The 14319-nt window shown below is 32.8% G+C and overlaps 2 protein-coding genes across 2 annotated transcripts; one reads left to right on the top strand and one right to left on the bottom strand.

Annotated features, from left to right (window-relative positions):
- Positions 1–461: 461 nt before the first annotated feature.
- Positions 462–10776, top strand: LOC100262302 (protein BONZAI 3). The gene is made up of 16 exons (XM_019225270.2): positions 462–685; positions 2451–2498; positions 3884–4032; positions 4150–4198; positions 5961–6017; positions 6436–6615; positions 6720–6854; positions 7172–7233; positions 7368–7467; positions 7557–7671; positions 7760–7836; positions 8373–8510; positions 9409–9573; positions 9732–9845; positions 9991–10087; positions 10407–10776. The coding sequence occupies exons 1-16, from the start codon at positions 521–523 to the stop codon at positions 10538–10540; spliced, it is 1785 nt and encodes a 594-aa protein (XP_019080815.2). The 5' UTR covers positions 462–520; the 3' UTR covers positions 10541–10776.
- Positions 10777–13632: 2856 nt separating this feature from the next.
- Positions 13633–14001, bottom strand: LOC104881454 (probable disease resistance protein At4g14610). The gene has a single exon (XM_010661794.1). It carries the CDS (start codon positions 13999–14001, stop codon positions 13633–13635), a length of 369 nt encoding a protein of 122 aa, XP_010660096.1.
- Between the last annotated feature and the right edge of the window lie 318 nt (positions 14002–14319).

Below are 14319 nucleotides of genomic sequence, written 5' to 3'. Positions count from 1 at the left end.
ATATAATTTTTTTATAATGATGTAAATGATCTTTTAAATAGGTAATTTTTTTTTAAAAAAATTCCTCATTTTTATATGGCATGAAATTATTTTTCTACTAGGATAGTTTAGGTATTATTTTTTAAACTTTCGTATTCTTGTCAAAAATCCCAGGCGGATTCATGCATGCAGGCTGCGAGCCTGAGGCGAAAAGAAGTGGCAAAAGCCGCCAACGTGTCGGCTGAGCCTAGCTGACCATAGAATTCTTGAGCCCCAAGTCTAAGTCTAACAAAGTCTCCTCTTTTATTCCTTGTAAAAACCAAGAACAACAAATAAAATTGAATTTTCCTCGTACTGATTCCTGAAAGTTTCCTTTTTCCCCCATAAAATTCTCCTTAAATATTCTGGAGAACCAGAAAGAAAGGAAGTGGGCTTTATATATATATATATATACATGCAAATATCACTTATGCATGCGAATGAACTGTCTTTGCTTTCTGTTAAACAGATAAGAGTAATCAAAGGAGTTGAAATTCTAGAGATGGGAGGGTGTTTTTCAGATGTGAGAGGAGGGAAACAGGCTGTAGGAGTGGGGCTGACGGGGCCCAGTCTGCCTCCCATGCCCACCAGCGACGCTGCCCACAACGACGCTGTTGACCACTTCTTTCGAGCTCGAGGCATTCAACCACTATTCACGCAGCTCGAGGTGGTGCCGCCCGTACACTTTGTTGTTTTTTCCTCTAACCAAACGCTATTTCTCATTTTCTTTTCGATTTTGAATGTTTTTTTTTTCAGCCACACATTGGGTCAAACACTAACTTTTGTGATTTTATTCTATTTTCTGGGTTGTTTTATTCCATTTTGCAAATTTTCGCTGTGCATTATCTTTGCTTCTTTTCTTTTCCTCGTATTATTTTTAAAACTTTTCTTTTCATTACATATACGAATCCCTAATGTTGTGTTTGGTTGATGAGAAAGTGGAGTAAGGAAATCGTTGTCAATTGAAATTTTCTATTCCTACTTCTTGGCAATGGCAACCAAAATGGATTGCAATGTCAATACGAGGACACGGTCAACCGATTTGCCCTGGAAATTGTTATTACTATTATCATTAGGAATTGGTCAAAAAAATCGTCATCGTTATTTTTATAATAGTAATTGCAAATGTTTTCTCAAGTGAAAACAGAGCTTTTAAAATATTCTGTGAAGAATATCTCACTCATGAAATAATCCATAATTTTCTGAGATCAATTTCACGAATAATTATGAAAATTATGCTTTTTTTGTTGTATACTGGAGAGTGAGGTTTCTTTTTAACGCTTCCTGGATGGTAACATTTGTATCCCACTGTTTTGATGTCCATGAGTGGAGCTTGATAATTGAAGTGTATGAGGTCTGCAGGGCAATTTTTGAGTTGTATTTGGGATTGCTGATGCAGAAGCATACATTCTCTATAGGGTATCGTAATATTATTAGATTTAAAAATACTAAAAGAATGGTGGATATAAACTGATAAATTTGGTTATCTACAAAGGGTTGTTGGTTAGTTGTGCCAAGAAAATTCATCTTTTTGGATATCTCTCAAATCGGTGCAATTTTTGCCTGTTGCCTGATATTTTAATATTGTACTTCTGCCCGCCATTGCATGACATTCTAATTTTCCATCTCATCCTCACTAAAAGACTGCCCAGAAAGTTGCTCCCCTTTTAGAAACATGGAAAGATTCCCCTATTCTAGATGTGTATTTGACTTTTGAGCATCGACAAAATCATTGATTCCAAACTTTTTATTTTCATCTAAATGTGTGCAAATGTGATAATGACTTGATGTTCGATTATCTAAGGAATCATAGGTGAAAAAGTGTATTTTTTTGTGGCTTCTGTTCATATCCTGGACCACTTTTTTGGTTGTCTGAAGTTGTACTAGGTTTTTTTCACTTTAAGCACTTTCAAATCAGGGAAGGACTGGCCAGAAAATTGCATTTCCATACTGATCATCCATTTATCACCTGCTCTGATGGTCCCTGAGTGTCTGAATATGAGGTTGACCATTTTCTCAAATATTCAGTGTTAATGCTGTGAAAGTCAGGTTGAACACTAAAACCAGGATGTTGCATCGTGATATTTTAAAGAAGAGAGTTTTTCCCCTTCATGCTCAATATAATTCAATATCTGAAATGCCCTTTTAGAATGGGCAGGTGACCTTAGCATTCTATGATCCCCAAGGGAGATATATCTTGCAGACCTTGGATCCAGCTCTTTTCAAAATAGAGGTTAGAAATGTACCCACCTCCAAGAGTAAGAAGTCCACCTGGAAATGGAAGATTCGACATTTAACTTTAACCATAGGCAGTAGTGATTCTAGAAACGTGGATGGGTCTGTTGTTCAGAGTGTGTCGATTCCTCTTTATTGTCTGTCTGTTTGATTTTGTTCCTCAAATTGTACTAATATCTTTTCATTGATTTCTGCAGCTATCTTTATCTGGTTCCAATTTACGTGATCGTGACATCATCTCTAAGGCATGTATTTTCACACTTGTTTTCATAGTGCAATATTCTTTTGCTGTCTTATTGGGCCTACCTTCCTTTGTTGTATTAAATGTCAGTTTGTTTGTGGTAGTTTGATTTTTCTTTTTCCTCTTTATTCTTGAATGCTTTGAATGACTTCGGCTACTATTTCTTGCTTCTTCCTGTTCATTTGTCCACGTGGATATGGAATTCTTACCTGGGTGTCCCATTGTGAGTGAAAACTTATTAAAAATACTAAGAGAGTAATTATGTAGAATAAAAGGACAAGAAATCTTGCTACAGGGAAACCTAGAAAAGAATGCAACCAAAAACATGTAGCTGTAGGTGATGGTGGGGAAAAATCCGGGCTTCATTAGTGCTAGAGTGCATGTGATTTATAACACATTATGCATAGTATATACTGCATGAGGAGGAAATCTATAGGAAGAGAAGTGGTCTCTATAAAAATTTCCTTTTCAAAGTAAATAAAATTCCAATAAACAAAAAGCCTTATTTCAAAAAGCAAGGTTTTCTGGCTGAAAATCCATTCAGAAAATCTGTATTTAAGCAAATATAAGATGAATTTTCATCAGGAACTAACGAAACACTTTATGATTTGTTCTATAGTCCTATTTGCATTTTTACTTGACTGTGATGAATTGTTATCAAGAGCAATATCATAACATTCATTACAGAAGAGGGACTTCCCCTTCTCCTGCCACTCCCTCTGAAAACAGTCTCTTTGCCAGGGCTAGAATTTGACAACCCTACAAACTTGATCAAAATATCCCCTAGACTCTGATTAATTTATTTCCTATTTGGTACTTGCACTATATAATAAAGTTTTTACCATGAATTATGAATCATTACTAAGCTCCCACCATTCATGGGAACTAATCCTAAGGTTGGGAGGATCATGGGTGATGTGTATGTATATAACATGCTGAACCACATACCATCTATCTACCTTAAAATTTAATTTATCCTACCATGTAAGTGTTCTTGCATACACAATTTTTGATATTTTGTATCTCAGCATAAAGCTGTAATATGAGTGTTAGGCATTTGTATGACAATATAACCAAATAAGTAGCAGTAGTGGTCTAAAGAAACAAGTCAAAGACTCAGAACCTACTGCTCTTCATAAGGTATTTATATATATCTTTCACTAATTTCACGTGTCAAAATTTTTTACTGTTGGAGTGGCATGCCCCTTGCATATTATGTAGAGTTGATCTGTGATACCTGGACTTGTTCTATCAAAGTGCTGGCATTGCTTTTAATTTTAGTAGCCTCTGTATGGTAAATATTTCTTTGACATGTTCTGGTATATGGTGCTGAGGCTTGTCATGTTATGGTTTAAACTGAAATAGTTCCTTTTCCCCCTTGTATTGCAGAGTGATCCTATGGTGGTAGCATATACTAAGAAAAGAGATGGAACACTTGAGGAACTTGGGCGCACAGAAGTAATAATGAACAGCTTGGATCCAGCTTGGATTGAAAAAATTACTGTTGCCTATCATTTTGAGATTGTCCAGCCATTGATGTAAGCATGCTATATATCTGTGTACATTTCTGCATTATGTAGATTTATTCTGTTCACTACTAGACCTCTCTTTAGCGTAATCGGTTCAATCATGTGTTTGCTCATTTGTGTTTCCAGATTTCATGTGTATGACGTTGATACAAAATATTACAATTTACCTGTGAAGGTAATTTGAAATCTACTTCTTAGTTCCTCTATAATATTAATCTGACTTCAATAAACTGTACTTTTGATGGGATTTGTTCAATATCTGCCAGTCAATAATTTGATGGACAAATAAAATTTTTTTGTGGAGATTAAGATTTGCATAAATAAATGGATTCATTTAGATATACCATGGTGATCATATCACTACAAATTCCTTAATACAACATGTTTCTGTTTTCTATGTTTTGGATGTTCGGTTTGGGTCAACTAGGGAAAAAGGGAGTTCTGGACATTGATTTTAGAGTTTCTAATGAAAAATAAATGATAAGGTGGTTAGGTCTCTCTACTTCATATTCTTTTTTAGGATGACAAATGGTTTTCTTCATGTTCTAAAATGTCAATCAATTTATCAAAGTACAACAATTTTCTGCTTTAATTTAATATATATGCAAATATTTGAGAATGCTAAGCATTCAATAACAGTGAAAAACCTAAGCACTTGCTTGTTGCCTAGCCTCCCACTTTATCTTGATGATTAATCTGACTGGTGGTGGGGCATATGAAAAAATAATTTTCTTTTAGTTATATGCATGCAAACCTGGAAGTTAGATAGCCCCAAATTTATCATTAGGAATGGTGAAATAAAAATAATGCTAGTATCTCATGATTCAAATTTCTCACATGACATTTAAGTCGATTTGCTCGTTTAAATTTCACTTGGTTTTACACTTTCCTTGTTTATTCATGGTTTCAGCATTGTAAGAAAATGCAGCAGATCTTCATCTTTTTAGATCTATGATATGATTAATATTCACCTCAAATATTCTCAACAAGTCGAGTTTTCTCAAAATTTTCAGATTGTTTTTTTTTTGGATTACTGAGGAACCTTCCATGGCCAACCTTTAGGACTCTCCATGGGGACCCAAACCTCGGGTGTTGACTGCCTTGCAATAACCAGTACTGGGTAAATTCAGGGTATAATCAGTGGCAGGATTTGAACCTAGGACCATGTGCCACTTACTGCGACCACCCTTCCTAGTGTTCACCCTGATCAACAAGGCTATCTTGGCGGGTCTCAAAATTTTCAGAAATTGATACTGTTTTTAATTTCTTCATATTCCAATGCAAAGGAAAGTAGTGCAATCTAAATATCTTACCATGAAAATTCATCCTTAATATGCAAGTCCTTATGAGGACAACATTTTTATTCCCTCTCTATTTGCAATGTGCCTAGGTGTAATGTTCCTGAGCAATTTGCATTTGGTCATGTTTATTTTGTGAATTGCCTTCACGAATGAAAATGCTTTTTGTTCCTTCTATATTTTTATCTTTTCAGCCTAAATTATGACCTTTGATTACAAAATTTATGTAGTGAGTTCCGAGAGTCAAATGATAATTCATGATATAATTCTCAAAAGAAATCCAATTTATTTAATATTTCATTTGAGAAACATAGGCTTGTAGCCATACATCATAAGTCTGTAGAAGAATTTTTCAAAGAACATCTTAAGGAAGATATTTTATTCATGTGCTTTAGGTAAATTATTTATTTTTGGCACATTTTAAGGAAGAGATTTTATTCATGTGCTTTAAGCAAATTATTTAATTTTTGGCAGTTTGTATATATATATATATATATAGTTACCAATTTTCAAAATTGAAATCATTGTTTCTTTTCCATAAATAAGTTTAGGGTTAAACTTTTACATTCAGATTTATACTTCAAAGACTTTCAGAAGGTGAATTTCAGAGTTCAACTTTATTACTTTGTGACCTTGCAGACGCTGAAGTTGAATGATCAAGAATTCCTTGGAGAAGGCAGTTGTGTTCTGTCAGAGGTAACTTGCCTTGGTTTGTCGCAACTTAATGATGCTGCACAATCCTGCATGTTTCCTATGTTCAAGTCGATTAGAAATTACATAACCAGTATATTATGCAATGTTCCTGTGAAGTTTTTAAAGTAGCAGAAAAGCTATTTGGCTGTTTCTATGACGTTTCAAGTGAAAATTTTCAATTTTCTGCATAAAAATGGCTTTTGAAAGTAGCCGTCCATCTCTAGAGAGAGCACTTTTCTTTATACAGGTGTAGTGTTGTCTGATTTTAAAGCTTGTGCAGTAGTGCTTGTGTAACACATGGCAAGACATGCAAAAATGTAGTCATCCATATAAGGAAGTCTATGGGACATTATTCATTACAAATATGTGGTCATTATTGAACTTACACTTCATTGTATGTGTTTTGCTTAACTCATGGCAGATAGTGACTAAACAAGGCCAGAGCTTAACCCTAGATCTTCATAACAGAAATGGGAACAGGGGTTTGAAAAACCTAGGGAAACTCACTGTCCATGCAGAGGAAACAGTTGCTTCAAGGAATGCTATTGAGGTTATATTCCATTGTTCACACTTGGAAAACAAGGACTTGTTCTCTAAAAGTGTATGTACTCAGAACCCATGACTTAGAGCATTTTGTTACTTATAGGTGCATTGATTTGTGTTTGGGTGTTAAATTTTTCTCATCTTTTTTTTTTTCTTTATTAGGACCCTTTTTTAAGAATATCTAGGATTGTTGAAAATGGAGGTTCTGTTCCAATTTGCAAGACAGAAGTGGTTGATAACAACTTGAATCCAATCTGGAGGCCTCTATGTCTAACAATGCAGCAATTTGTTAGCAAGGCAAGTTTTTCACCTTCTTACAATTCTAGTTAGATGGTGGTCTATGGTAAAACTGAATGTAGATATTTGTGATTACTCTGTAACAAAAGAGATACAAGTAATTTGTGAGCTACCTGAGTACAGTGTCTTTCAGTTCACAAAAATTGTGTTATTGTTTACTACATTACTTAAGGAACCATTGTGTGCTTGGTTATTTCATATTTTTTTACGAAGATAGTGGGTGTCAAATCCACATTTTTTGGAACCAATTTGATGTCTTGGTGGGACTACCCCAGCCTACAGGTTACTAAACTTTCTGTTTCTCATTTGCTTTGCAGGATAACCCATTAGTTATCGAGTGCTTTGATTTCAATAGTAGTGGGAATCATGTACTGATCGGGTAATTAATGAATCTATTTCTTTTATTAGTTTTTTATTATCATCCTTTCAGTTTTTTTTCCTTTGGTTTACCAAATTTTATGTCATCATCCTTTGTTTCCTGAGATATGTCAACTTTGAAAATTCCTTTATCAGTAAACTTCAGAAATCAGTGGCAGACCTGGAAAAACTTCATAAACAAAAAACTGGTGCCAGTTTCATCTTACCCTCTTCTGCTCAGCATGGTCATGAGAAGGTATTTGTTTGATACTTGGAAAAGGAACCACATATTGCATTAGTTGATGATTTTTAACCCTTACATCTCCTATAACTATTAATGTATAGGTTTTGAAGGGCCAGCTATTTGTTGATCAATTTTGTGAGAAGCAGCTATACAGTTTTATTGATTATGTTTCTAATGGATTTGAATTTAATTTTATGGTTGCTGTTGATTTTACTGGTAAATACTCTTCAGCTTTGCAGGATTGCTATCTTTTTGCGTTTTTATAATTTTTCTGTTTCATGAGCGGCCGTTTTATTTTGTCCAGCTTCAAATGGAAATCCTCGAACTCCAGATTCTTTGCACTACATTGATCCTTCTGGCCGGTTCAATGCTTACCAACAGGTAAGGCTTCCCATCTACCATTAGTGCTCAATTGAAGATGCTCATTTAAATTGTGTTCCCACTATCCAGTGGTTTACTGGTGGAGATCTGTTGATGGAAAAAGATTATTTGGTTTTTTGATACCAACCCGTGGATATGATTGAGGAGTGTAGTAGATTTTATGACGGACTTAACTTCGTTAGGGTTTTAGCGTAACACCAGCCTTGTATACATTGTTGATCCACCATTATCTAATTGCTTAAATTTTTGGGACAACTTGGTAGCTTAACATAACATCAACTTGGTTATCATGAGGTGATGAGTTGAAACCATGCAGCATCTGTATTTCCCCTATTTACAGATCCCATGTGCAAGCCAAAAGAAGGATGTTCGGGAGGAGGGGTTTAACCTAACATTGGCTTAGCATAAGCCTCTCACAAAATAAATCAATCTTCTACACTAAATTCCATGTTTATAGCTTGAATGTTAGCTCACAAAATAAATCAGTCTTTATTGATGTAGTGGGTAATATAATTTCTTGATTGAATTCCTTTCAGGCTATAATGGAGGTCGGAGAGGTCATACAATTTTATGATTCTGATAGGCGCTTTCCTGCGTGGGGATTTGGGGGAAGGACAATTGATGGTACCGTATCACATTGTTTTAACTTGAATGGAAGTGCAAGCAGCATTGAGGTAAGAAGACTCAGGGTTTTTCCGATTTGTCTTCTACACAACTACCAATAAAGAAGATATATTACATTTGTCTCTGCAATTTATCATAATGAAAACCTTGATTTTTTTCCAAGTTGTGAAAGTGCAAATTCTTGTTAATTCAAGGAAATGGATTTAAGTCCACATTCATCACCTCACTCTTTTTGCTAGATTTTAGTATTAGTAAATTTTTTTAACTCAAAATGAAAATAATCTGTTCTATTGAAGACTTGACTTCACTATTAAAGACAGAAAAAATGGCTATCAATTGAAATGTCTACAAGTAAGATCCTTTAAAATGGATTATATTGTTCTGATTATTTGCAATTAGATTTTGATTTTTGTGTTTTGGACTGAATTCCATGTCATGCCATGTGTAGACAAAACATTTTTACTTGTATTTGCCCATAAAACTAACACTTAAAACCCTAGAATAAACAACATTTTTTTTTTTTTTTTTGGCGGAGTTTGCCTCTTTGGTTTGTTATGTTTGCTCTTCAATTAAAAATAACCCTCTATATTTTTTGGTGAAATGAGATAGTTTAACTAGTCTATGGAAGAGCTGTCATGATATGCTCAAAATTATCTAGTGCTTCATTGCATTTACTAATGATGCTTGTTCCAACAGGGCAGGGGGGAAAAAAGAGAGAAATAGTGTAACCTATCAAGCAAAGACGCATGTTTGTTTGAATTGTTCGTAGTTGTCATGATTGTGGCATCCCAAATATTGTTTTAGATGAGCTACACTGTAGTTGTAGCATAGTGTTGCTCATTGTACTGGATTGCCTATTGATGCCTCCTCCTGCTTGGACTATGTTCTGATCTATGAGGACCTCATAATAGGCCATTAGAACACTATTAAATTTCTATTATTTCACAGGTTGAAGGGGTCCAAGGGATCATGGCTGCCTATGCAAGTGCACTGAACCATGTTGCTCTAGCAGGACCGACTTTATTTGGACAAGTGATCAATAATGCAGCTGAAATTGCTCGCCAGTCCCTCTCCTATAACATCCGCAAATATTTTGTTTTGCTTATCATAACGGTAGAGAGAAGAATGACTTATAATTGCATTTATTTTTATTTTATTCTACTTCTTTGTAAAGAAAATCTAACTTCAAAGTTGCATTTATCTTCGTATTCTTTTTTCCCTTTTCTTTTCTTTATTTTTTTGGGGACTCAAGTCATTTATCATCTTTTTAGGATGGAGTAGTTACAGATCTCCAAGAAACAAAAGATGCTTTGGTCAGGGCATCTGATTTGCCCTTATCAATTCTGATAGTTGGAGTGGGAGGAGCAGATTTTAAACAGATGGAGGTGTACCCTTGTTTTCATAATTTAGCATTCAATACTTCAATTAATTTATGCTTTATTGGCATTTCAGTACTTAATGCTTTAATGGGTACAATGGGTTTCATGTCTCAACAATGTTATATGTGTTCTGATTCTTATTGTTTGGCAGATCCTTGATGCTGATAACAGTTGTTGGTTAGAGAGTTCTACAGGACGTGTAGCAACTCGAGATATTGTACAGTTTGTTCCCATGAGGGAAGTGCGTGGTGAGTACATATTTTTCATTAGCTTGTCCAGCATAGGTTTTGGAAAACTTGAGTTTTCAGCTCAAACTTCAATCTCACATCATCCTGTTAGAGGCTAATAGACGTACTTGAATAGGTTGTAAACTCCAGAGTTTGAGCAGTTTGCATATAACTTGTTTTTGTACATACCATAGACTAGAAAGATGAATGGGTCTATAAATTTGAAATATTTATTTCCCTTTTATATCCCTTAGACAAGAAAGATGTACTTTTTCTTGGCAAATCGATTAGAAAGTGGTTTTCCTTAAAGAGTAATTTCTTATCTTAAATCTTGAAGCAGGTGGGCAAACTTCCGTAGTCCAAGCTCTATTAGAAGAGCTACCTGGCCAGTTCCTGACTTACATGAGAAGCAGAGATATTAAACCCAATGCAGTCAACATAGCTCAAACATCTGCTTCCCATGCCACCATTTAGTAAGGGTTGTCTCCCATTCACCACTCCAGAGTTCCAAGGCATTGTAAATACCGAAACTAGGTTGACAATATACATGCTGTCTATAGGAACCACAGATGATTGACATATCCCAAAGGGAAAAGGTTAGATTACTTAGTCTATACTGGGTACAATCTGTTTTCAAGAATGTAATAACAATTGATAGCATTGGAATGCACTGATTTGATTACAAATATTGAGAGTTTCATCAGTGTGTATCATGCATGCCAATTGACCTTTAAGCTTATATTTTTAGGTAACAAGCCAATGATGTATTTCATGCCAATTTTCCCTTGAACATGTCACCGTTTTATTCTTGCATCCCAGTGGATATGGGTTAGCATGTGAAGTGTTTTCCATGAAGGATCAACAAGCTAGCGCATTTTATTCTTCAATAACTATGTTTTTGTGTACAATATTTAGATAACCAGTTGTAATTTTTAACAAAGCCAGACTTCCTTTTAAGAAAATAAAAAATAAAAAATTCATACCTTTGTAACAGGTAAGATGAATTGATCTTCTACCCACTTTACTTCAACCATTAATATATAATAAGTTTGGAATTCCTAAATTCCATAATATAGGAGCCAGTTTGATTATATGATTTAAAAACAGTTTTTCATTTTTACAAATAAAAAACTATTTTTTAAAAGCTTTTAAGACTGTTTGGCTATTGTTTTTTGGAAATAGTTTTTTAAAAACAAAGTGAAATAGAGAATAATTTTTAGAGAACAAATAAAAATTGTTTTTACTAGTTTTGAAAAGTAAAAGGAAAACGTAGAATTTTTTTAAAAAATCATAAGAAAAACAAATAAAATTAAACATGATATCATTTTTCTTTCTCTCCACGATTTAATACCGATGTGATATTCCTTGAAATTATATTTACTTTTTAATTTTTTTTAACATGATTGAAAATTTTATATTAAGGAAATAAATTTCAAATCAAACTATACTTGATACATAAAATTTATTAATTTTAAACTAAAAAACCCATCTAATTAATACTAAAAAGTCATGGAACTAATAAAATTAGTAAGCCACGTACCACAATTTATTTTAGATGTTTGGGTTTGTTTCTTATATATATAATATTTTTACAAATTTTTTTATTAGGAAAATGAACTCCAAATTAGACAAAACTTAATGTTTTGGTTTAAAATGACTTTATTGTTTCTCTTCTATATAGAATAATTATTTTCTAATTTTTTTTTTACTAGAAAAATGAACTTCAAATTAATCAAAACTTAACGTGTTAGATTCCTTAATAAGTTTAATAATTTTTAAATATAATTTAAAACTTAAATAGTGAACCAATTAATATTAGAAATTTATAAACAAAAAAATTGGTCCAGAATGATTTTATTATGTCATTTTTACATAAAATCATTATTTTTTTTTATTTTTTTTCATTCGGCAATGAACTCCAAATTAGACAAAACTCAATGTGTCAGATTCATTAACAAATATAGTATTTTTTAAAAGTAATTTAAAACTAAAATAGTGAACCAATTACTACCAAAAATTTATAAACAAAAGTTGGTCGAGAAAGACTTTATTAATTGTTTATCTTTTACATAGAATCATTATTTTCCAATTTTTTTTACTAGGCAAATGAATTTCAAATTAAATAAAACTTAATGTGATTGGATTTATTAACAAGTCTAATAATTTTTAAAAATAATTTAAAACTCAAATAATAATCCATTTGATACCATAAATTTATAGACAAAAATTGGTATAATTCTATTATTTTTCTTTGGTATAACATCATTATTTTCTATTTTTTAAAAACCAAATAGATAGGTTCTAAATTAAACAAAACTTAATGTGTTGAATTCATTAAAAAGCTTATTAATTTTTAAAAATAGTTTGAAATTCAAACAATAAACTCATTAACACTAAAAATTTATGGATACAAATTGATTTATAATACCTCTATGATTTTTTTTTTTGTACATAGTTATATTTTTATAAATTTTCTTACTATAAAAATAAACTTCAAATCAAATGACACTTTGTATTGAATTTATTAATGAATTTAATGATTTTTACAAATAATTTGGAACTCAAAAAATAGATCTAATTATTAAAAAAAAAAAAAGAAGATTAAAATTGATATATTATGAGTTATGACTTTATTGTTTCTCCTACAAATATATTTTTTGAATTTAAGTAAATAAATTATAAATTAAGTAAGATATAATTAATCATTTAAATTCTTTAATAAATTTTTTAATTTTAAAAATAATTTTGAATTGAAAAAACATATATAATTAATTATAGATTAAATCAAAATATTTTAGAATATTATATTGTAATTTAGTACTAAATGTGCACATGAAGTGAAAAACTTGACTCATTTACAAGTTAAAAAGTTAAACTTCATTCATTATTTATTTTTAATAAAATATTGTTATTTGAAATTATTATTATTCATTTTTAACCAAAAAAAATATAGGAAGATCTTAATATTCTTATATTTCTAACATATACTAAAACAATATTTTTTTTTATAATAGGGTCCATCTGCAAGTGCGTCAAGCAACTGGCTTGAGGCTTTAAGGATTTTCACCAGGGCAACTACTCTATCTCTTGCTTGCTCCAATGAATCGATGTTATCAAACAAATCCAAACCCATGCCATATTTCAACAAGTCATCCAATGAAATATCGCCATCGCCCAGCAAACCACATAGTAAGAACAATGACTTGACCTCAACACTTATCAAACGTTTGTAGCTCCACTCCAGACATGAGTACACGTTTTTACTCACTCCTTTGATGTTTGTTGGTGAAGATGCTCTCAATTCTTCCAAGGCATTCTTCCATACAGCCAGCCTCCCACCTTTTAATGCCTTTGCAATTGTTATAATCGCAATTGGTAGACCCCCACATTCTTCAACTATTTTCATTGCTATGGGGCGCAATTCAAGATTCTTCTCCAAGGAACCACCTGCTGTCTTGTTAAATAAACTCCAAGCTTCTTCTTCTGTTAATTGTTGAATTCGAAAACATTTTTCTACGTCCATGTAGTTATTTAATGTGTAGATCTCTAGATGTCAACACTACTTTTCATTCCGTCTTATCATCTTTACAAGGAATTCCGACTTCCTTCAAACCAACTTCCTCCCAAATGTCGTCTAAGATAATAAGGGTCTTCACTTCCTTCAGTCTCGTCTTTAGCTCAAGTGCTCTTGTGGATTCATCCTTCCTCTTAAATTCCAAGCCTAACATGTCTGCAATTTGTTGTTGAATTTTAGCAATTCCTTGTTCAAGTTTGTCGGAGTCTCGAGTCCAGGATACATCTATGTAGACTTCTGTTGTGAACAACTTCTTTTGCTTAGCTTGTTCTGCCACTTGTTTCATCAGTGTGGTTTTGCCCACGCCGCCCATCCCCCATACTCCAGTCATATACATCTCAGCATTTCTGAATGCATTCATTATTTCATTCAAAAGCGATGCTCTAGATCCAAAAGGTTCATAATCTGTAAAACGTTCATATTGACAATCATGAGTAATTATCTCCAAGTTGGTTCTCCAACATTCAAGCCCCTTATTTTTCTCTACTGCTAGCTGTACAGATAAACTAGAATAACAAGAATTCCTGTAAATATGTGATTGTATCTTAACAACTATAGTTTCCTTATTGTTAGTCAATCAGTCCTAAACTATAGGATCTAAAGCTTTATATAGTGGCTATTTATGCACAGCCAGTAATAGAGAAAACTATTGGAGTCTTCTCCTCACAAACTCTGTATT

Source organism: Vitis vinifera, chromosome 14 (genome assembly GCF_030704535.1).
Source record: "Vitis vinifera cultivar Pinot Noir 40024 chromosome 14, ASM3070453v1".
NCBI lineage: Eukaryota > Viridiplantae > Streptophyta > Magnoliopsida > Vitales > Vitaceae > Vitis > Vitis vinifera.
This window is presented reverse-complemented; position numbering and strand designations above follow the sequence as displayed.